At 36.6% G+C, this 24,894-nt stretch overlaps 1 protein-coding gene across 1 annotated transcript in view; it reads left to right on the top strand.

Annotated features, from left to right (window-relative positions):
- Positions 1-24,894, top strand: part of SHPRH (SNF2 histone linker PHD RING helicase) — a 54,669-nt gene that overhangs the window by 13,104 nt on the left and 16,671 nt on the right. The window contains exons 9-21 of the mRNA XM_082480795.1: positions 203-895; positions 4,168-4,419; positions 5,225-5,303; positions 7,241-7,404; positions 7,494-7,750; positions 9,943-10,064; positions 13,344-13,432; positions 15,185-15,277; positions 16,597-16,704; positions 17,642-17,784; positions 21,131-21,304; positions 21,635-21,697; positions 22,781-23,006. Coding sequence (XP_082336921.1) covers positions 203-895; positions 4,168-4,419; positions 5,225-5,303; positions 7,241-7,404; positions 7,494-7,750; positions 9,943-10,064; positions 13,344-13,432; positions 15,185-15,277; positions 16,597-16,704; positions 17,642-17,784; positions 21,131-21,304; positions 21,635-21,697; positions 22,781-23,006 — 2,463 coding nt within the window. The remainder of the gene's footprint in view (positions 1-202; positions 896-4,167; positions 4,420-5,224; positions 5,304-7,240; positions 7,405-7,493; positions 7,751-9,942; positions 10,065-13,343; positions 13,433-15,184; positions 15,278-16,596; positions 16,705-17,641; positions 17,785-21,130; positions 21,305-21,634; positions 21,698-22,780; positions 23,007-24,894) is intronic.

The raw sequence follows: 24,894 nt of genomic DNA, 5'->3' as shown, positions 1-24,894 counted from the left end.
AACTACATGTGTCGTAAATCTTTTAAAATGATGCTGCGGGGGCTGGCAGATATATTGTTCTTTTGGTTCATGTTTACCAGTGTTTAAATCTTCAAACTGGAAGTTGATATAATATCTTAATATCTATGTCTTGATGTGTTTATACACTCCAAAAAAAAGGTGAGGAGAACTTCTGACATTCTTGGTTAATTTTGCTTTGTAGACAGCAAGGAATTCAGAAAGCATTCAGAAGGAATTGATTGATGCTAAAACTCAAACCAAAGAATCAAGAAATAGTGATGTCACTTCTGAAAATGTCCTTAAAACCCCTTTACGGGTGGATATCACCATGGAAGAACACGATTATTGTACAACTAGCAAAAATAACAGGAAATCTGAAGCAGATCGTGAGAACTCTGTAAAAGAGAATAATGTTCAGCAGGAAGCTTTGGTCCCAAAGTCTCCTGATTTGCATGGCAGCCTCCTTGTCTCCAGTGACATGAGCAGTCATCCCGATTTTGATGTTGCTAAAACTACAGCTGATGTCCAGCAGCAAGTTCCAAAGGACCAGTCCTCACATTCCCAAGAACTTGCCAGCAGTAGCGTACAACATGCCAGTTCTGTATTTCCATTTAATACCTCTGAATATCGTTTTGAATGCATTTGTGGTGAACTTGGATTGGCTGACTATAAAGCTCGTGTGCAGTGCCTGAAATGCTATTTGTGGCAGCATGCAGAATGTGTAAACTACAAAGAGGAAAACCTGAAGATCAAGCCCTTCTACTGTCCACACTGTCTCGTGGCAATGAAACCAGTTTCCACAGGAGCAACTCTGATAATTTCTCCAAGTTCTATTTGTCATCAGTGGGTAGATGAGATCAACAGGCATGTAAGATCATCTTCTCTTCGAGTTCTGGTAAGATTATGTAGCTTCATATTCTGGAGAGTTATTTTATCAAGGCTCAGGGCTTCCTGTCTGACACTGTAGTAAGTAAAGTTCAGAGGTTTCTGTGTCAGAATTCTACATTTCTTGCTGTTAGACCTATGCTTTGGCACCACACAGCTGTGTCCCAGAAAGACTGTCTGCATTTAGTTCTTCATTTTTTCCTTGTCAGTTGGTCACTGGGGGATGACTAGTTATCTTTATCAAATGGAAGCAAATTTTGAGCAGTTGCAATAACAGGTGGTTTCTGAGAGGGAAGGCTGTGTGTTTGTTTTTTTTTTTTTCTGAAAGATTACCAAGGAACTTAGGCCAAACTATGGGTGTTTTGGCAGTTTCAAGTCTCGCTGTACATTTGCACCCAAGCATCTCTTTGTCAGTTGCTTCTCATTTTGTTCTAGATTAAAACAAATGTTTTGGTACCTAAAAAGTGTACTTTTGAATGTCTGGTTGTAAGGCTTTACAAAAGAAGTCTTGGGCCTTGGTGTTTACTGAGAATAACACCATTATAACTTGGGTGTTCCCTCTATAACATCTGCCATATTTATTAGGATGTTGCTTATCCTTTTACTTGATTTCTAATAGCTCTGTCACTAAAATACACCTAATTATACACATAGAAACTGTGGCTATACAAGATTTTTTGAATATAGTTATAGTATTCAAGGGTAGCCATTGTCTTTTATTAATGATGGAGTCAAGTTTTGTCCTTCATATTTTTAGTAGGCAAGAACCTTTGTAATGATACAGTGCTTTGAGAACCGTAGATGCCTTCTATTTTGAATAAAATAACCATAGTAGTAGATTGATAAAGAGAGGAAGCTTTGTATTCAGGGATACATCTGATACCTTCAGCTGTCCTGCATAGGTGCCTAATGTATAAATGAATTCTAGACCTCCAGTAAACCATTTGTGTGAGCAGTCTAATTAGCTTTAGTGCAGCAACTAGCAAATGTGTAAAACTTGCACAGTTTTCATAGGACCCAGTCCAAGTTTTATACCAGCTTTGATGAAAACTGTCAGAAATAGATTTACATGGTAACAGTAAAATAGCCTAAATACTGAATGTTAGTACTTTATGCTGTGTGACACCTCCCATTCTAAGAGAGTTTTCATTTTCTTTTAACTGCCAACTGAAAGTCATCCAGACTTGCTTTCAATGTTGCTTCAAAATGAAAATTTTGTTTTGTTTTGTTTTTCTGTAAAGTTAAAATGAAAATAGTGCAGATGTTTCCAAGAACCAGTTTCCCATGTTAACATTGCATGCATTGCATGTGAAGGGTGTTTTTTATTTTTCCAATGGCTTACAATGTATGGGAAATTCTAATTTTAGATAACAGAACAAGGGTTAAAATTTATCAGTAGGTCTTGCTTTGTGGCAGGTTGTCTTTTCCTGCTGCTGAGAAAACAATCAAAACTTGGCCAAGTTATAAACCTCCAGAAAATCTGTTCATAAATACTTGGAAGAGATCATTAGAGTTTGACAGCTATATTTTTTTCTTAACAGTTGCTTCAGCAAGCATGCTCTTTTGTTTCTTTTTTTTTTTTTTTTTTTTTCCCCCTGCCCCCTTCTTTCCTTCATGTGCATTGACCTGGTGGCATGTGCTCCGTTGTCACACTCGGGCTGAACAGAAATTTTCTGCAAGTGTTTGTTTTAGTTGACAGAAACATTGTTGTCATAATGCACAAATGTAGAGGAAGAATGTACTGGAAGAAAAAATACAGTTAACAGTGAAATTAACAGTGAAATCAACAGTGAAATCATGTGCTGATCAAGAGGTAAATAGGGGGGAAAAGCAACTAAGGTTTTATGGGGCCATCTTAATTTTGGTATTTTTGACTATTAGTGGCGTGAATTAAGAAAACATTAAAGTTTCTGATGCTGTGAGGGACTGAAAGATGGTGTGATTTTCTTAAATGGTAGGTGTGTTTGTAGGTAGTTGCAAATAAACACTAACCAAGATGGTTTCATTCTTAAATCATGAAGTCACAGAATGAGAGGAATAGAAAGATGCTAGCTCTTTGAAGATGAGATTAGAATACAGATTCTTTCTTAGAAAGACAGGGATATTCCTTTATCTGTCAGAAGAAGGCCTTATCTATTTTAATATTGTAATTGATATACAGATCTAGATGAGTGGTAAGAGGTAGCTGATGATAAAATTCTTAAAGTAAGCAATGGATGCCTGTGATTTTGAAGTAGGTTCCTGAAGTAAATTGGGAGCAAGAGAAAAAGTTTGTATGAGAAGGGAAAAAAAGTGATTGATATGTAGCTCTGGTAATAATTGTTCTTTGTATCTAAAAATCCCAGAGATAAGAAAACACTTTTATTCTAAAAATATATGTCGATTGTCTACTGTACCATGCATTATTTGAAATTTTAACGTTTTGATATTGTAAGTGTATTGGGACTCTCATGTCCTGTATTTATTTTCTTTAGGTGTAGAATGCTACCATGGGGAAGCATATAGTAAAATGATTGGTTTAGCTTGTTCATTTTTTTTGTTTAAACTGCTGTATGTTTCCGAAAGGTTTATGCTTAAAATAACGAGGGAGATCAGAAAAATACTTCTGATACTTGAACAAATATCAATATGAAAGGTTTATAATAATATTCTGTTGGTGCACAGGGATTGTTTCTTTTCAGGGTATTCTTTCTATCTCATGAATCTCTGTAGAAATGATTCTTGTAGATAAAACATTACCCAGAGTATCATTTCTGGTTTTTAAGTGTTTCACTTCTGTCTTTGCCTAATCATCCATGAAATTTTGGGAGCAATGGGGAGAAAGGTAATACATCTACAGTAAAGGAGAGAAGACTGGACATGTAACACTGACTTACATAATCTTGCTCTGTACAACATTATTTTCAATATTCATTATTTTCAACATTATTTTTACATTATTGTACAACAATATTTAATCTTGCGAACAACTGTTGCAACAAATAACTTGCAGAAAATACTGAAGCCCTCTTTTCTTCAAAGGAGAAAAAAATAAGTTGTGAAGATATAATTAATCATACATAGATTTTGCGTCAATGTCTATTTTGTGTTTATTGTCTGTTACTCATACGGATTTCCCACCATGCTACTATATGAATATGGGTTTTCTGAATGGTTTCATTTTATATGAGCAGCACTGCTAAAAGCATGCATGTATTAAGCTGGACTGGTGTTTTTGCATTTTTATTAGCTTCTCTTACCTTCATTCTTTGCTATTGTGCTATTGAATACAAATCTATGTAGGTGTATCAAGGTGTGAAGAAGCATGGCTTTTTGCAGCCACACATGTTGGCAGAGCAGGAGGTGGTTATCACGACATACGATGTCCTTCGCACTGAACTGAACTATGTAGATATACCCCACAGTAACAGTGAAGATGGGCGCCGTTTCAGGAACCAGAAGAGGTACATGGCCATCCCAAGCCCCTTAGTAGCAGTGGAGTGGTGGAGGATCTGCCTTGATGAAGCACAAATGGTTGAATGCACTACTGCAAAGGTATGAAATTCCTGATCATGGATTTATTTAACTTCAAAAGGTTTTGACAAGTTTATTGTAAATAATACAATAGATGTCCCTCTCCCCATCTTAATGTTCGGTGCACTCGGGTAATTTGTCCTTGTAGCTTGTTCTTGAGAATTGAATTTTCTGTTGGAGATATTTACTATTAAATGGTTCTCCTGTTGGAATTTTGGCAGACTCTGAAGTATATCCAGCTCAAAAAACACTTAACATAATCTATACTGACAGTTTAAAGAACTAGGTCATCGTGTTGTATATGGTGTTTGATAGTTTCAAACAAGACAAGCCTGTTCAGTGACAGGGTTCAGAGGCATAGATATTTCCTTTGGGTCTAGAAGCTAAAATAGTCAGCAGTCTGTCTGCAGACTGTAGGGCTGCAGTCTGCAGAAGGAGATTATTTTAATTAATATTCCTCCAGTCTTTTTGCCCAAGACAGGAGGACAAAAATGCGGCTTACATAATGGCTTACAGGCTTTAATTTTATCATTTTTTTTAATGTACAGTTTCTCTAGCTAACTGTTTGCCTTTTGTGAACCCTTAATTGCACTTGATTACTTGGAAGTGGATATGGCTTTTATCAGCTTTCAGTTACCTTCAAAAAAGCTCAATAACTTTATACACTTGTTTATCGTATATTGTATCAATGCTGCTTGTAAGTCTGCTAATTTTACATACTGAAAAGATGTTCATACTTCTTAAAAATAAAGTTCACATGTTTTCAGACTGTTATCCACCCTGTCTTTGTTTTTCCTTTCCTACCATTGGTTCTATCTTTTGCTAGGCTGCTGAAATGGCCCTCCGTTTAAGTGGAATCAATCGCTGGTGTGTCAGTGGCACTCCTGTGCAGCGAGGATTAGAAGGTGAGATTTTATGTAGCAGTGTCATCTGTGGGTTTTGCTTGTGGTGATAATTAGGTGGTGGTTTGAAGTACTTCAAATGTCTGCCACTTCTGCTCTGAATTCATTAGGTACTCTGACTTGGTAAGCCATAGACCTTAACCATGTAATAAAGCCATCAATAAGTGTATCAATATACAAATTGCAGAACTGAAATCTTTTTATTTCCCTGAGTTCGATGAACGCTTTAAGGAGTAGAGAAGCTGTATGTCGAACAGCTGACTCAAGTCTGTTCTTCAGTTTTCAATTAGCAAAGTGGATAAATATTAAACCCTCTTTATTGCAGCTAAAGGTAGCCTCTTCTGGTTACAGAATCCTTCTAACTGTCAAATAGAGCAAGCAAAGCTGTATTTGCTTTTTGCATAGGCCTGTATGAACTACTGTGGGCATCGACTGCCATTGATGTATGGGGAAAAAAAATCGTACAAAACAAATTGTACTAAAGCTTTATGAAACAGTCTTAAGTCCTTATGTAAGGACTTAATGAATTGATATGTTTGGAGTAGAGCTGTATGTTAGCAGGTGTCATTTATCTTGCCTTTTTGTGATGTTGTCAATTTATGTAGACAGGCTTTAGGCAGAGATAGGAAAAAAAAAAAAAGAGAAAAAACTGACATTGAGGCAATGAGTTTGGAAGTGGATAAATCAGCATAAGCATTTGTGGGTGCGTTTGTGAACTATTGTTCAGATACCAAACTATTATAAAAGTCAATATTGTGGATTAATTCATTATGGAATTGTGGACTAAATTTATAAATACACATAATAGTTGTGAGAATACATAGGTAATAAAGGAAACACTATGGAAAGAAGTAATTGGTTTGACTGTCGTGATTGGCTTGTTCAAGTCCTTATGTGTGATAGTGTTGATTTAATACGTATCTGAAATGTCATGTTGTCCATAATACATGTTGGCCAGGTGCTCAGGCTATACTGGGGCAGCCCCATCACAGGCGGGAGAAAAACTGCTGATTAGTGTGAATCTGTGCCACTGCTGCTGTAATAAAGTGGGATAGGACCTCTGGGTAAACAATTGCTTCCTGCATAGAAATGATTCCCAGGAGTTTTCTTGCCCTGGCCTACTATGTATTTGGGGAATGTCGTACAGCTCTTAACTAAATACCAAAATTACCATAAAGCTAACAGAATGGAGAATGTAGCCACCAGATCTTTAAGAACTATCTATAAAATAACCATCATATAGTTCTGTTTCTTCATTGTCCACGTGCAGCATTTAAACTTGTGCTTCTGTGTTTTTCAAGTAACATTTAGATACAAGCTTAACATCAGTATGTCCTTCAGTTTCATCTCCCAAAACGATGGGTTTCTGAATTGGGCAGAATTAGCAAACTGTATTCTCTCAATTAGTAAGAAAACAATAGAAGTTTTTTTTATTAATTTCTTCTGCCTTAGTAGAAAAGTGAAAGTCTTCTCAATTGCAGCCCCTTTTAGAATGGTGGGCAACAAACAGTTGGTGCACAGCAGGCTGTGAAGTAATGATACTGAGCAATATTGTTTTAGAAAAACCTGGCAAACCCAGTTAACCATATGCAATCATGTAATTTCTGCCTCTCAGCCCTGCTCTGAATAGGTTTGAATTCATCACTCTTCTAAACTTGAAATTAGGAAAGTGTCTCACAAATAGCTATGTTCCAGCAAAATGAGCAACAAGCTAAAGGAGAGAAGCCCCACCTTTTCCCGCCCAGTCCCCTGGCTCAAATTGGCAATTTTGGTGAGGGAATGACTAGAAGGCAAGTGGAAAAGGTAACAGCCAGTATGTAGTTGCTTTATGCCTGGTAACCTTTCTGTGAAAGTTTTCTTGTTTTTTTGGCTTTTTTTGAGTCATATTCTGAAGTATTAAAACACAAACATTGTACTAAAACACTTTCTTTTCTTGGCAGATCTGTATGGATTAGTCCTTTTTCTTGGAGTTGATCCTTACTGGGTCAAACACTGGTGGGAGCAACTTTTATATCGACCTTATTGTAGGAAAAATCCCCGGCCTCTCTACAGTCTAATTGCCAAGATAATGTGGAGATCAGCAAAGAAGGATGTGATTGACCAAGTAAATAAGAGTTTTGGGTTTCAAAATTCCCGAACAACATTTATAAACAACTTTATTTGCAAATTACTGATTTTCTTTTTTAATTGCAGATTCAAATTCCCCCTCAGACAGAAAATGTACACTGGCTTCACTTTTCTCCTGTGGAGAGACACTTTTATCATCGCCAGCACGAGGTGTGCTGCCAGGATGCGTTGGCAAAACTCAGGAAGATTTCGGACTGGACTCTTAAGCTTAGTAGCCTAGATAGAAGGACCGTGACTTCTATTTTGTACCCTTTGCTGCGGCTGAGGCAGGCCTGCTGTCATCCACAAGCTGTTCGGGGAGAGTTCTTGCCATTACAGAAAAGGTGAATTTCTGTCACTTCCTAAATGGCTTGCTTTATCCAAAGCAAAACTCTTAATTGTCCCTAACAGTGGAAGACCTTGTACAGTTTTCAGACAAGCCTCATTTTAAGCTTTTTTTATTTAAATGTGCAACTATGCGATACCAAGCTGTCTGACCTCAGAAGCTGAATAGGATGCAGTGGGGTAGTTACTGTAATTCTTGTGTTAAAAGTGTACTGAGAGGCGCTTCTTTGTGCAGTAACATTTTAACCTTACGATGCTGATGGATACTAGGGTGTTGCAGGTGATAGACTGAGTTTGAAACAGATTCTTTTTCAGCTTTAAATAAGCCCATTGATTTTCTTTGTGTCTTGCAAAACTCATGTTCATAAACGAGAACAATGAACAAAATGAATAAATAGAATGGAAGAATTCTTTAATTCAGAGAAAATGTTTTTAGTGTGAGGTTGCAGAATTTGTAAATGTAGATCCAAACTTGAAAGCTGTTCAAATGCTTTTTTCTTAGTACTTTGGTGATTTTGGTGGAATGCTTGCGGAGTGACAGCTGCATAATAACAGTGGTGGAAAAAATAGCAATGAAAACTAAATTTTTCTTAAAGTCATATGTACGAAGAAAAGTTGTTTCCAGGCACTATTTAGATATCTCTTGTGAACCAAGCTTGACTGCAGCATTGGACATTCACAGAATGGGGAGAAGATTTGGCTCCTTGCTTTACTTATATGTATGAGAATAGTGAAGAAATTCAGTGCTACGATCTTTGAAAAAGAGAAGGTTACTGAAACAAGAAAGTTGATGCTGGGGCATATGGATAAGAGAAACTGGCCTGAAATAAGAAAGCTGAGTTTGGAGCATATAGATGACTTTTTTTTTTTTCTCAGCTGTGTAGTGAGGGCAGTAGATAGGAACATCTACTCAACAAAAATATAGCCCTCAAAAGGGACTTTTCTTGGGCTCGCTAGTTAAATTGAGTGAAAAATACCTTCTTTTTGTCTTAATTGTACGTATCAAATTGTATACTTTATATGTACATCCTTTTGCTTTTATAATTTTTCTTGAATCTGCTGATGGTTTTGAAAATGAAAGGTAAGTAGTGTAGTGGTGGAAGTATCACCGTATTAGGAGGAGGTGCTATGTGTATTTGCCAATACCTTTTCAGTATTCAAGCTAATTATAAATAGTGATTATATTGATCTAAAGCCTGCTCTACCGTAACACTGTAGTGTAAACTCAAGGATCAGTTTCTGCAAATGGAACAGTGTTGGAAGGAGAGTAAAATAAAGGTCTAGTCAAGGATACCCTTCCAAAATACCTTGGGCTCAGACTGCACAAGAGTTATTTCATCTCTTACTCTACTCTACAGCATTAAAAGCTTAAAAGTAAATGCTTCTCATGAAGTTGAACGAGGGGAGGTAGTGTCTGTTCTCACGGCGTGAATTGGTCGCAGAAGCAGCCTCAGGTCAGCTGTTGGAGACTGTTGTTGCAGAGACAGAAGAGTAAAACTGCATCAGTCTTCTTCCTGCCTGGATGCTTTGTCCCTTGGCCTTACTCCAAGCTATCCTTCGTGCTTCTTTCTTCTTTGTCACCTCTGTTCTTACTTCTCCCTCTTACCTTTCCCTTTCCTGTACTTTTATGTTAAGCTGATTCTCTTCTGACTAAATTACTCTCAAGAATTATGAATATTACAAAGAAATGTAGAAAAGGAAGTTTAAAATGATACTTGCTAATCTTCACTATTCTCATTCCGCACACTTACCTCCTTACATTGACACCTCACCTGTTTTGCATGTTTAGATTGCTGATGGAGGTGAGAAATGTAGTCTCTAAGCTGTTTTCATTTGAACAGCTTCTATCAAAATGAGATTCATTTTTGCTTGTTGCCAGTTCACCACAGTAACAGAAGGAGCAAAATATTTTGCCCTGTGAAGAATTATTTTGCATAGTTTTAATTTTCTTCTTGTTTCTTATTTTTTTCTGTCTTTAGGAGATGTCAACCTCTTGACATACTCAGGGTAAAGCTCTACCTGGAAGAAAAGCTGACAACTAGGGGTTTTTAATAAGTAAATAAATCTCAAATAAACATTTGCACAGTATGTTGGATGCATGTAACAATCTGTCATGCTGCGCACCGTGCACACAACATTCTCTAGTATTGTGGTTTTGTTTCACATTTGACCCATTTGGTCTCCATTTCAGCACCATGACCATGGAGGAACTGCTAACATCTCTGCAGAAGAAATGTCGAACAGAGTGCGAGGAAGCTCACCGACAGTTGGTTTGTGCTCTTAATGGCTTAGCTGGTATCCATATCATTAAAGGTAAGACTGGATGACTGTAGCATATTTTTTACTCCTTTTAGTAGGCTAGTTATGGTTTAGATGACAACACATAAAACAGTGGGTTTTTTGAATTCAGGGAAAAAGCTACAGTGAAATCCTGGGCACCTAGAGAGGCTTGTAACAGTGTTTGTAATAAAAAACAACGTTCATTCTAGATGAGGGAGAAAAGAATAGGTGTAGTTTGGTGCATCTTTGAGATGTTTCATAGTATTTCTGGCTCTTTTGTTTTATATTCTTTCTTGATTCTACCATCTATGTGTGCTAGGAGGATAAAAGAAGTCATATTTGCCTAATTCTACTTAACCTGCTTTTGTTTTATCAATGTCATGGTTTAACCCCAGCCAGCAACTAGGACCACGCAGCCATTCACTCACTCTTCTCCCGCAACTCCTTCCCCTGTAGGGCAGGGAGAAGAGGGAACAAAGGAGAGGAGAAAAACAAACAAACAAACAAAAACAGCTTGTAGGTTGAGATAACGACAGTTTAGTAGAACAGTAACAGAAGAGGAAAAAAAATAACAATGGTAAAAGAATATACAGAATAAAGTAATACAATACAAATCTCTCTCACCGCCCAATGACTTACTGCCCAGCCCGTCCCGAGCAGCAATCATGGATCCCTTATTCCTGGCCAACCCCCATTTATGAACTGAGCATGACATCTGCGGTATGCAATATTCCTTTGGCCAGCTTGTCCTGACTATGCTCCCTCTCATGGCAAGCTGAAAAAGTCCTTCACTTACTATAAACATTACTTAACAGATGTTGATAGCAACAACTAAACCAATATCATTCTCATACTAAATCCAAAACACAGCAGCTACTAGGAAGAAAATTAAGTCTATTCCAGCTGAAACCAGGACAATCGGTACTGCTTTCTGGGCTTCCTTTGTGCCCTCTGCCATGCAAACTGCTGTGCTGACTGTAGAATCTGTTTGCTGCTGCTTGCTATACAGCTCTGTCGATATAGATTTTGTCTGAATTAGGAGGAAAAAAAGCTTTGAATGGGAAGCAAAAATAACATAATAATAAATGAAAATAACTTAGTTGTGAATGTGGAAGAAATGCCTCTCTGCAAAGTAACAAGTCTTCTAAAGTTGACAAACTGCTCAAATTTTTCCAGCTCATGTGAAAGTCTTCGTTCAAAGGCAAGAACAAGCAAACTGCCTGTTCTGTTGCTTACAGAAAGACTACATTCAGATTCTCTATAGTCTGTAGTTAGTAGGTTTGAAATACTTTATGATTACAGGATGGAGATCAAATTTTTCAGATAGAATTAAGTGCTTAAAAAGATTTCTGTACAGATTAAATACTTCTAAAATATAGTAGTTAAGTTTTGGCCCATTTTGAAAAGCAGATTGATGAAAATTGCGTCAGGTGAGAAACAAAAGCAGGACTAAGGCAGAGTTCTGGTTTATAACTTCCATCCATTGTCTGTCCCCCCTCCCCAGCATTACTGTTACATGCAGTCATCTTTATCAGCAAGGAGGAAGCACAACTTGTAAGTTAAGCCATGAATTTATGGTTAGTATAATTGAAGTCTTATAGATCTAATTGTTTTTAGTCCAGATCTAATTGTTACAGGCAAAAAAAGAAGAATAATCACACTCACTTCTTTCTACTGCTTGTCCTGCTTCTATGCTCACCTTTCTGCTGTCCATCTGAGTCCTGAGGTCAATGGTTTCATACTGGTGGTGGCGGTGCTATGGCTAGTTGTCACCACCTGGAGTTCTTTGTCAGGAGGAGTAAGATGATGTGTTGATGGTTTCTTCTTTCTCACTCAAGGATCCGATTAGGGTCATTTTTATGTTTGCTAGCACACTTCTACACCTTTCTGTTTCTTCACTGGTCTGCAGCTCCATGTCAATACCAAATTTGGTGTACGTGATGCCTTTTATGAATGTTACATACTATTTCTTTGTTCTCTTTGTTGCCCCTAAAACCAGTTTTGTCCAGCTCTAGGTCTGCATTTCTTTGGCTGTGGGTGAGTTTTTTATAGCCATGGCTTTCTTATTCACTGCCAAGCCTGTGCACCATCTCTTAGCATTCCATGGCTGTACTCCTCTACACTGCATCCTATATCTTTACTTTTCAAGGCCTGTGCTGTTGTTATGAGGCCTGTATTTCTCTACACTATATCATTGTGATAGTTGTAAATATCTCATTCTACATAGAATAACTGCTTGTTACTGCTATCTATATAAAGCTGTGATTGTACCATGCAAAGATCAATAAAAGTAAAAACCAAAAAAAGTTTAAAAAAAAATTAGCCATAGACACCTAGTGAGTTAGAGAAATTGCTCTCACAGCTAAGCCAAGTAACAGGTCCAGGCAGGTCAAGACAAATTCAGAGGTGGCCTGAAAAGCCTCAACCTCGAGGCCTTGCAAACTCAGCACGTAGCTTTGGGCCTCTTACTAGTAATGGCAAGAGTATATCGCACAACTACAGCCTTTCAGCTGGCAACTGTTTCAATGTAGGAAACAACAAATCTTGCTGAAATAGGATTGTTACACTTCCAAATATGTAGGAAGATGATTTTTATTTTACTCGGTTATGTGTCTTTATACATTTCATGTCCCTGTCCTTCTCCAAGTTCTAAGAGTCTTCTAAGACTGTTACTGGCCAAGTAAATTCCTGTCAGTTGAGAAAAGAAAATGAAAGTTGATATTTTTTTTTCCCCTGCCTTTCCATATGCAACTTCAATTTTGTCTGTCTTTTTTAATTTATATAAACTATTTTCTGAGAAGTGATTGTCATGTTAGAAGCTTACATCAGTGGTTATGCCCCCTGCATGTATTTAATCATTTCTGCATTTCTGAAGTATGACACAACTTTCATTATTTTCACTGGAAGAGTGAATAATGTATTTGCAGTGTGAATTTAGTAATGCATCACTGCAGTGAGTTGTAGATGATCTTTTTTTTTTTAGTGCAACATGTGAGATTTTTTTGACTTATGCAGCTGAATACATTATAAGATCAAGAAGCCTACAGATCTTGCAGTCAAAAAAGATATTTAACTTGGAAACTGCTTTAGTCTTTGTAAAATATAATACTCTGTCTTTTAGCTTGTTGTTTGGAGTGAGGACAGGGAACAAATAGGGAAGATTTGCTTGAAGACAAGCAGATATTAAATATCCTCTCTGAGGCTATTACATGTTGTTACGTGTATGTAACAAGTGATGGCCGGTCATGGCTGTTTGTGTATCTGAAAACCAACACTATATATGTATGTTTTTGTTATTCTTTTTTAATTCAGGAGAATATGCACCGGCTGCAGAGCTGTACAGAGAAGTATTACGGTCATCTGAAGAGCATAAAGAAAAGCTCAAAACAGATTCCTTGCAAGTGAGTGAGCATTCAAATGTAAAGAGACGTAGTTAAGAACTGGAATACTTTAGATTTAATTTAACAGGTCAGTCTTTTCTTCCTCCCAGTGGTGTGCTGACTGACTCTTTCAGTCTGCTGTCATTATCATAATTAGATAGGAATCTGTCCAGTGACCTTCACTTTTTTTAAAAAAATCTACTGTATTTCTAAAAACTTTTGCTTGTGAGTCTTCATGATAGCCCAGAAGCAGTGTATGATCTCCACCTGCTGTTCTGCAATAAACTTAACATCAGAATTCCTAGACTTGTGTATGTGATGGTGATTGCTCACATTAATGGTACTCTATTACATTCTGTGAATACAGGATGCTGGGTTTGCATTGAGAATGATATTTAAGTGCCAAATAATGGAGAATAATAAAACTGTTGCACTGCAGAAGGTGTTCTCTGAGAGGGCACCAAAACATGAAAAAGAATCAAAGTGAATTTTCTCTTCAGGAAATATATTGACTATATATACTATATTAAAAAGATAGATCTATTTTCCTGATTAAAAAAACAGTGGTTCTGTAAGTAACACCTTTATATTTCTTCAAGAAATATCAGTTCTAAATTGACCAAAATTCTCTTAAGCATAACAGGATATTTAAAATATTAATGATGGATATGTAGTTGATACATAGTGGTCAGTTGTCTATTTCTTTACTTTGCTTGCTTCACTAAGTGAGTTATTCTCTGATCATCTTGCATGTGGTCATCTGATGGCTCCATGGCATTTCTTTGATTCTTCCTTCTCCTTTGTGACTTCCCAGAGGCATTTTTTTCACTTAGCATAGCCGTATCAGCATAAACTTGTAAATATACTCATAACAAGATTGTTAATTTAGCTGTTTTACTGGATTATGCAATCAAATAAAGCTTTTTTTTTTTTTTTTTTTCCCTGAAAATGTACACTGCCTAATATTGCCTTTGTGTAGTAAAACTCAATTTCTGTTGAATACTTCCCAGTTGTGTAGGCTTAGCTCTTTAAAATAATGGCAAACCACTGCTGGCCAGTGCTCTTCAGTGGCTGAGGTAGTAATACGTCAAAGGTGAAGTAAATCCAGGAGGTGAGAAGGGCACAAGTTCATGATAGTGAAAGTTGTTAGTATGAGTTTTTGGGAGATGTGCAGGCAGCATTATATTATGGGTCTGGTTTGGGATAAGTAGGGTGAACCTAGGGAAGAGGAATAGACTTACCTCATGTTAACAACTGAGTTTATTTTCCCTAAACATAAACAAAAAGGTCATATTTTATTCAGTCATCTTTTATTTCAGAAAAGTGGGGGGGAAAAAAAAAAAAGAAAAATGTTTGAAGCTCTTGGGAGCTGTTTTTTTCCTTATACTTTATTTCACTTTAGATAGGCTAAGTGAATTGTGTCTTTATCATATTGTGCTCTGAGATAAATAAGTTGTTTTCCATTATAGTCAGGGGCTGTTTTAATTAGAGGGTGAGTACAGGACGGAATCTGATGACATGTTATCAAACTTCCCTGCTGATTTGCTTTTGAGGTGTTGAAGATCTTTTTAATGTTTCATTTCCTACCTCGGTAAAATGAGGAAAAGAATATTTTCCTTATACGATGCTTCTAGATTAACAGAGAAAAAAAAAAAACTAATTTTAAACGAATACTAATTTCTTGCTGTAAGCTTTCATTGCTGTTTAAGCTCCCCTGTCACAGGTGTTACAATGTATTTTTTCATGATTGCTGTTGACTTTTTGTATACTTAGAGACTTCATTCTACACACAATTTGATGGAATTGTTGTTGGCAAAGCATCCAGGAATTCCCCCAACTTTGCGTGATAGTCGACTTGCGGAAGAGGTAAGCATTGTTCATTTTTATATAAATACATTTGAAGAGAACCTTTTTATTTTTTTTATCCTTCAACATTTTTTCTAACTAAAGAAATAACATTAGATAGCTTTCAAGTTAACTACATACATTTCCTTTCACGTTAGTAAAATCAAGAGTTGTTTAGCGTGCGAGATGAGTGGAAATGTCCAGTAAAATGCTGCTGTTCTGAATGCTTGGTGATCTCTGTGTTGTGAGTGTTTTATGGTAGTTATGTGATGGTGATCAGCATCTGCCTTACTATTTGAGTATCTTGTGATATTTTGATTTTTATGCAAATTCTATACATAGGTATCATTTTTTCTGTTTTAATGAGACTTGTTCTCTTAAATATTTAAATAAGTTTCTACAAGCTTTCATAGAAATACTGCCCTTTTTTCAATTGGCATGTAACTCTACCATTTTTTTTTTTATATCACCTTCTCCTAACATTATTGTAAAGTGGAGGATTGGAAAATTTGTATTTTGCTTGTAAATGTGAAGCAGAGGTTGTTTTTTATATTCTCTTTTGCCAATAGCTCATCCAAATACGAGTCCTGTCCCATCCTGGTAAACTAATTTCTGTCTGTAACAATAATATAATTGTTTTGATAGTAGCAAACAACAAGAAGAAAGATGTAAACACACCCTAAAATGCACAAAATGAAGATAGCTAGTGAAATCAGAATACAATACTGAAAGATACATATGTGTGTAAATGTTACTTGTAAGAAATACAAGTTATTTGTTCATCAGTTTTAAAATACCAAATAAACTGGAACTGCATACCAAGAGGGGTTTTCACTGTCGGAAATAATTTTTATTAAGAAATATACCTGGTGCACCTAAAAATAATAAAATTTAAACCTTTCTTGTTACTTTATGGATAAGTTTTATATGTAGGTAGTTAAATTGTCCTGTTCCTGGGTTGTTCTAGGATCTTTTTATTTTTTACTTTATTTTTACTCAACACAATATATTTTAATGTACAGAGAAGTAAGAATTGTAAGTTAAATTCCAGTTCCTTTTTGTAATGCAATGCATTCCTATTGTGTTGTTTGGATTTGTCTAAAAGCAAAATTACATAGTTACATCTTTGTTGCAATTTGTCTTCTCAAATTTTTGGGGGCTTACTAATAAATGCTAGATTCTAGAGGAAAGATTAATGCTAAATATTGCTTACTAATGAAAATGGGTAGCATGTTCGCAGCTAACCATTTTAAAACATTATGGTAGTTGAGGAGTTTTTTATTGTTCACTTATTCCTCATAAATGAGTCGTGCATAATTTAAGCTGTCATTTTCATACAGGCAGAACAACTTCGACAGCATTATATGAGTAAATCCAATGCAGAAGTTGCAGAAGCCCATCAGGCCTTACAGCCAGTTCTTCAGACCATTCGGGAGCTCCAGAGAAAGGCAGGTACCTCTTACATATTTGGTCTCTGAATTGTGAGATTTTTAAAAAATATTATTTTCATTTGTTTATCCAGAACTCCAGCTGTTTAACAGTTCTCTGAAGGCCTATTTGGACACAGCCCCAAAACATATTCTGTGTTCCCCACATAAACACACACAGTACTGATGAACAGATGACTAAAACCAGAAGTACATGGTAGGGTGATTCTGGTAAAGTTTAAAACTATGCTTGATTTTTATATTAACTGTATTTTCCCTGGTATTTAGGTAAGTAAGTTGTAGGTTTTGGCCTTGAAACATTTCTGTGGTGTATCAGATGGTATTTCAGTTACTTTCAAAGGAACTGCTCTTTGACATGCTTTGACGTCGTGCTTGAGGCTTAATTGTGTTTAGTCAATGTGACAATTCAGATTTCATGGGAAGGTGCAAATCCTTAATGAAGTGATGAACACCTGAGTTGAAATGCAGCTTGTCACTTGCAGAATAATAAAGAAATAGAGAAATGGGGGCAAATGAGGAAGTAAATTTCTGCATCTTCTTTCACGTTTTAAAATTATGAATTCTCTTCAGTGTGGCTCTATTAATTTCACCAAGAGCTTTCATCAAAGATCCTTTCATCTCTTTTTGAGAGAGAGAAAGAGGAAACTTTGAGATCACAATATCTCTATGTGGCTATTCTGTGTAGATGGCCTCAGTGAATCTAACTACTGAAGCAATTTGAAGGTGTCGAAGTAGGTGGAAATGTAGAAAATTTCTTGATCATGTATTCACTTAAACAGGAAAGGGGGTATTTTTTTTAAGCATACTCTCATCTTCCACTTTCCATGGAGTTTACCAGTCTCTGAGTGTGGCCTAAAAGCGGTATAAGCCTCTGTTGCAATGAGTAAATTGGTTGTTTGTTGAATGTTCATGGATAAATCTGTTCTTTTGCATACAGATACATTCAGGTTCTCCTTGGTGGTTGGATGTCATCCAAACAGCAATAAATTATGCCATCGATGAGGAACTTGTTCAACGTGTGCAAAATGAAATAACCAGCAACTACAAACAGCAGACTAATAAACTCTCCATGGCAGAGAAGTAAGAGAATAGCTAAAATAGGCTAATGAATGCAGCTAAGTCTGCTCAAGTCCTCTTATCAGTTTGTGCTAACAGCTGCAATTAAATAGCTGGCATTTTTGCTTCAGAGCATTGGGCTGCAATTAATTTTCAAAAACAGTCCCCCCAAAAGCGTAACTAGATAGAAGACTTTGTAATTCGCCTGCTTTTCTTTCAGTTTTTCCCTAGACAAGCTTTCTTATAAATGTTCCTTTGCATTACCTACTGTGGTTTTACAGTCTTCTGTACTCATGCAACTGCTGAGCAAGAAAGATTCAAAGTTTATTGCATTAAAATTGAGTAACTTCTAAAAGAAACTGACTTGCTTAAATGGAAAGTAGGCAGACAATATCAGAAAATCCTTGTCTAACAGCATAAAATAGCATCACTGTTCTTCTGAGCAAAGAATTTTGGTTTGGTTTCACGTTAGAGGCAACAGTACCACCATTGTTGTTGTGCAATTACAGAATAATGGATTGGAAGGGACATCTGGAAGTCACCTAGACCAGCCCCCAGCTTATAGATCCAAGCCCACGCTCAGAGATTCAGCCTGATCAAGTTGCACAGGGATTTGACCTGTTGAGTTTAGGGTATCTGCAAGGAGGGAGATTTCATAGCCTGTATGTGAAACCTGTTCCAGTATTTGACCCACTTGAGGAAAAAACACCTCAAAAGTCCCTCTATCTAGTTAATATTTCCCGTCTTGCATTTTCTGTCCATTGTGTCTTGTCCTTTCACCATGCACCTTTGAGAAAAGTTTGTCTCGGTACCTTCCAGTTAGATAGATGTAGAGAGCAATAAGGTCTTCCCTGAGCGATCTCATTTCAAGGCTGAATAAACCATTTTCTCCCAGCCTCCTCTTGTATGTTCTGTGCTCCAGCTCCGTAAGTTCATCACAGAGAAGGGAGACCTAGAAGGAGAGTGCTCTCACAGTTTAACTTCAGGCAGTTTTCTCAGATACATAAACAATCCTTACACTCTTAAATACAGTCTTTATGAACCATGTTTTAGTTAAATATTTATTATTATATATAAATATATTAAAATAGATTTATATAAATGCATATATAAATATGTGTATATAAAATGTGTATGTGTGTATAAATTTTATTACTTAAAATATGCACAGATTTTAATTAAATATGTAAAGACATATCCTCCAGTATGGCTACTATGTTATCATGATCCCAAAAAGTGGCAATTCCTTCCCCTGCTGGAAATAACCATATCTTTTACTTTTTCATACTTAATGTAATTCTGTTGAGTAATCTAAAGATACAAAGCTTCACTTCTTTCTTCAAAATTCAGAATTATGCTGAGAAGGAAGAAGGAAATTCTCTGTGTTCAAAATGGCTATTAGGGCCACCCGGCTGGAAAGCAGCTTTACGGAAAAGGACCTTGGGGGTTTTGGTGGACACCAAGTTGACCATGAGCCATCTATGTGCCCTTGCAGCAAAGGCAGCTGGCTAATGGTATCCTGGATTGCCATCAGGTTGAGGGAGGTGATCCTTTCCATTTACTCAGTGCTGGTGAGGCCACACCTGGAGTACTCTGTGTCCAGTTCTGGGCCCTACAGAACAAGAAAGAGATGGACATACTGGAGAGAGTCTAACAAAGGGCCAAGAAAATGGTGAAAGGACTGGAGCATCTCTCATATAAAGAGAGGCTGAGAGAGCTGGGACTGTTCAGCAGTTCAGGGGTGATCTTTTCAAAGTATATAAATACCTAAAGGGAGGATGCAAAAAAGGTGGAGCCGAGCTCTTTTTAGCAGTGCTCAGTGACAGCACAAGAGGCAATAGGCACAAGCTGAAACACAGGAGGTTTCCTCTGAACATCAGGGAACATTTTTTAATGTGAGGGTGACTGAGCACTTGCACAGGTCGCCCAGAGAAGTTGTGGAGTCTCCGTCCTTGGAGGTACTCAAAAGCTGTCTGGGTGTGGTCCTGGGCAACCAGCTCTAGGTGACCCTGCTTGAGTAAAGGGGTTGGACAAGACAACCTCCAGAAGTCCCTTTCAACCTCAACCAGTCTCTTGAGTCTGTGGTATGAATGTTTCATGGTTAAGCATTATTTGAGAATGATGGCATCTCATTCTGGTCAAAATAAATTTGAGGAAAGGATTATTTGCGTGTTCAAGCTGAGCTGATGTGCCTGTGTATCTCTGTATGCTTGCCCGTGTCATACTGGAAAAAAAATTGATTTTTTTATTTTTTTTTTCCCCTCGGTTGAAATTAGTTATTTAGGAAGTATCTTTTTAAATTGTTGCTGTTTACAGGTTGTATGACTTTGGAAAAGTTATCTGTGACTCAACTGTCCCTTTTATAAAATAGGGATAAACCATTTCCTTTTTAATTTATTTCAGCATATGCAATAAAAACTTAAAGACCAGAGTCTTATGAAGTATCACTGGCCAGTGGTGGAAGCAATGAGTGCTAATCTCTAGTTGATTATTAATCCAGTTATATAGTGTGGGAGGCTTTCATAAATCTGGAATATTTGGCAACTGACAGTATTAACAACAGACTTGTGATTGCAATTTACATTTATTTTCAGACTACTTGGTTAGGCAAACTTGTCTATTTTATTTTAAAATAATACATATTGTTTAAGTAGGTAATTTTAAATGCCAAACTTTAGTGATGTTAAACCTGTGCTTTTCTCTCCACACATTAGAAAGAGAAGTTTTGGATCAAACTTTCCATATGCGGTAGAACCGCAGTCTTGTATATGAATGCCAGACCTTGTATGAATGGTGCACTCTCAACAAGACCTCTGCTAACAGGAAAAACACAATATGGGAAGTGCTTAACTGGTGTTCATGTTCCCACTCCAATCAAGAAAGACAGCTAGCTTTTAGGAAAACAGTTCACTGTTGTGTCTGTTAAAATTATTAAACTTTGAAAGCTAATTTGCAGAATGCAGTCTGTTTTTGTGATGGGTGCATGTGTCTGCTGTGAATTGCACAGGTGCATTGAAGATCAGTTTTTTGGTTAGTAAGACTATAAGTATGTGCAGTTGTTTACCTTTAGCAGATTTGCATTGGGGACCAGAATGTTGAAGGTTGGTGTTGGCTACTAATACTCAGTCACATCTCTCAAGTCTTGGAAGGAGTCTTTCTATTCTACAAATACCAGGCATCATCTCGGGGGATACAAAGGGATGATTTCTAACAGCATTACATGTTTTAGTAATAAGCATTTGCTTATGGTATGAACTTCATAAGTTGTTCGATATTTCTATTTAGTTATTTCTTTTCTGCTTCAAAATACTGAATTAAGTTTGGATTCAGTGGCTTAGTGTGCAGTTAGTTCCCTTTTTCTTTAAATCAGATTCCGTGACTGCAGAGGCCTGCAATACCTGCTCACAACCCAGCTGGAGGAAGTGAAGAAGTTCCAGAAGATTGTAAGAGAAGCAGTGAAAAACTTAGAAGGCCCTCCCTCTAAGCAGGTTATTGAGGCTGCCACTATCTGCCATTTGCGACCTGTTAGACTTCCACTTAACAAGTATGTCTTGAAAATAGAAAATATACTTTAGAGGTCTATTACTAATTTTTCCATCATTTGAAATAAGAAGATATTAAAGTCTTTATTCTGTACTCAGGATTTGTATGCACACAGGTATCACAGATCCATTTGTTAGAATCATGACCTTATTTTGGTTTTATTTTTATAAAATCTCTTCCTGTCAGTTATTATACTGAGTGTACATAAGACTGTTCAATTGTTCTTTTTTAAGGATTTGTGTGGTTTTATATGTTGATAGGGAATTACAGGAATTACTTTAGTTTCTGATGAAATTCTGAGTGCTTCTGTTTTCAATTTTCTGTATTGCAGCTGTGTCTTTTGTAAGGCTGATGAGTTGTTCACAGAATATGAGTCAAAGCTCTTTTCTCACACGTAAGTTCATGGCTTTATAAACTTGCTACTAAAAAAAGTGAACTTTTGATTGTTTTATATTTTGTACTTAAGTTTTCTGAAATAACTTTATGAACAAATTGCAGCAACTTCTTGCTAGTGGCCTTGATAGCAATTTTATTAGGTTTAATTTTCTATGTAAATTTCATTTGAAGAAGTTGCATACAAGGAACGAATACATGCCACTTTTTCTCAAGTTGCTATAATATGACCATACATTTTAAATGAAATGTTGAAGTGTTCAGAAACTGTATACAAATACAAGTGTGCTAATTAAGCGCATGTTCCCGTTTGTGCAAATATTTATTTGCAGTCCAGTTGCAAATGGTATAATACTATACTCGTTCACAGCTTATTTTTTTTTAACTCTGTATAATTCACAAAGTAACCACATTTGATCAAAGCCACAATAAGAGAGGGGATTTCAGACAAGAATGCAGCTGTGAGCTTGAAAGAAGGTTGCACCAGCCTGTGGTTTGAGAGAAGTATGCATAGCGGACAGTACTGAGACACAGAGATTGCAGCCCTGTGCATCTTGAGGTCACTGAGAAAACATTTTTGAACAGTCTTTACTGATGGGAGCTATGTTACCTAAAGAGTGCAAGAATCATTAGGAAACAGTGTGTGTTTCTGAATTAGCACTGTTTGTCAAGGAAGGAACTGGGAAGCTGTAGTGTACTTAAATAGTGCGATACACGGCAAATTTTGCATCAGAGTTTGTCCACAACTCTTGCTGATTTAAGAAGTCAGAATTGCAAATTTTGTAAATGAATAAGGAATTAATCATTAATAACTACTGAAAGATAATTAAGATGGACAAGCGTTGACAAAAACTATTGATTTTGAGCTGACAAGATCGCCTGTACAGTGATTTCATTGCTAGTACTGAAGTCACTGTGTTCAAAGCTAGCTTTGGGTATACCAAGCAATAAAACAGCTGTTTGTATTTGTTTGGTTTGCTTTATCCTTTAATCAAATATTAGAAGGCTGAAATATGTGATGAGTAAGTAAAAGTGGATGTGGAAGTACAAAATCAGTGATTATTTTGTTGGGTTTGTTTTTAAGTGTTAAAGGCCAAATGGCAATTTTTGAGGAGATGATAGAAGATGAAGAAGGGCTCGTTGATGACCGTTTGCCCACCACAAGTAGAGGACTGTGGGCAACCAGTGAAACTGAACGTGCCTTGAAAGCTATTCTGTCCTTTGCCAAAGCTCACCGAATGGATGTTAAGCTAACTGAAGAAGGCAGCATATTTCTGGAACTCTTTGAAGCGTGGAAAAAGGAATATAAGGTACAGTAAATGAGATGGTGACAAAACAGTTGTGTTGTCCATTTAATGTAATATAAACAAATTTAAGCTGAATATGAACAAATCTAAGTTGTATTCCTGAAATTAAGGTTTGCCTACACAAAGCTTTTTCACAGTGCTTATTTCAGGATTTGATTTAGAATGGTTTATATATTATTTAAGAGTTTCTAAAAGCTATACTGGCTACTAAGCAAATTAGTAAGCAAAGCAATTGCATCTATTAAGACAGTATACAGATATAATTAAATGTGTTCGTCTGTTTAGTTAGATTAGAATGTAGCAAGACTCAGCAAATGGAACATTGCTCCATTCTGTAATTCAGTTTACCTTCAGTCTTGTGCTAGCTACAGATGTCCTTTCACTATTGCTTTATTTCCTGGATCTTGTTTACTACACAGTGTAACCTGAAATAATTAGTCTCCTGTTGTTTGGATCAGAGAGAGCTGTAGGAGCATACTGTGGCTTTCTTCGTGCATCTTTGTGTCTGTGTTTCTTTGTAGTGAATACATACCAGTGATGGAGAACGGAGAAGAGCTGTTGCACACAAGGGTCTCATCCTGTCTTACAGCTTAGGTGTAATCAAAAGTGTTTTCTCCTGAATGCTTCTCTTTCTCATTTTTAATGAACACAGACCTTAGCTTCACTAGAACACCCTTGGTACACTAGTTTCAGGTTTATTGACCTTTTTTGTACGCTTTTTTGAATGTGGTCTGACACCAGAGGAAATTCATGTTCCTTCAAAGGTTTTTGCCTCTGTGATCTTTCTCCTAGTCCTTCTGTTTCATGTTTCTAGGAAATTGTCAATTAATTTGCTTTTTCCTGGGAGGTTTTGAAAAAGCAAAGATACTTCTTGCAGAAGTATACAAGAATTTAAATGTTTGTTATTAGCTTTTAGTCCATAAGAGAAGGTACTCTAGGGAGTAATTTATGTATATTACATTAGTTAAGGGACTTCAGTCTGTCTTTGTTTTTCAGCAAACTTGGTTACCGATCACCTACTTTCCTCAAATTGGTGGAGCTACTTAGAAGTGAGACTTAATCCGAACCTGCCTTAAAAAATATTACTAGATTACAGTGTAACACGGTTGAAAACCTTTTTAAACATAATGACATCTCAATCAGCATTTAGCTATCTGATAGTTAAAGTTATTAAATACCTAGTAAAGTTGTGCTGCTCTCACAAAGTCAGGTCACTTGCTTATGGTACCAAAATGCTAATTGGAGAATAATCACCCTAGCTGTTCTCATGCTTCATTATTTTATGTCCTCGGCTTGCAGCAGTTCACAAAAGGCGAAGGACATAAGGTAACCAGTTACCAAGGCATTGCTATGCGTTGGGGATTTTCTGCTTCAGGAAGGGAACAGAGTCTGTCCATGTCCTTTTACTTTAGGAAACAAAAGGTGGGACTAATATGCCAATGAAAACAGTGCCGTTGTGATTCCATCTGTTGTGACTTGGAAATACTTATTCAATTGTCTGTACTATAATCTACATTGAGCTACAGGGATGACAGTCTTTAAAATAACCCTTGAATCTAAAGCTTGCATTAATGACCAGAAATTGGAAAGGAAACTTCAGTTACTGCTGATGTTACTTGAATTAGCTTTTAGACTGGTAACCAAGAGCCTTACTAATTTTCTTTACTCACACTTTTTTATTAAAGAAAAAGTAATTTAGCTTAGTTTCTCCATAATTTTAGTTTAGTTTCTTTAGTTTTGAGGGAGTAAGCTCATTTTATCTTATTCTCTGTCCTTACTCTGTATGCCAGGTCTAATACACAGTGATTTTATGTTTGTAATGTAGGCATAGCTCAAAACAAATGCTTAAGTAGTCTTTCTTGAGCTAAAAGAAAAACCCCAAATAACCAAC

Source organism: Vanellus vanellus (genome assembly GCF_965231255.1).
Source record: "Vanellus vanellus genome assembly, chromosome: 3".
Taxonomy (NCBI): Eukaryota; Metazoa; Chordata; class Aves; order Charadriiformes; family Charadriidae; genus Vanellus; species Vanellus vanellus.
This window is presented reverse-complemented; position numbering and strand designations above follow the sequence as displayed.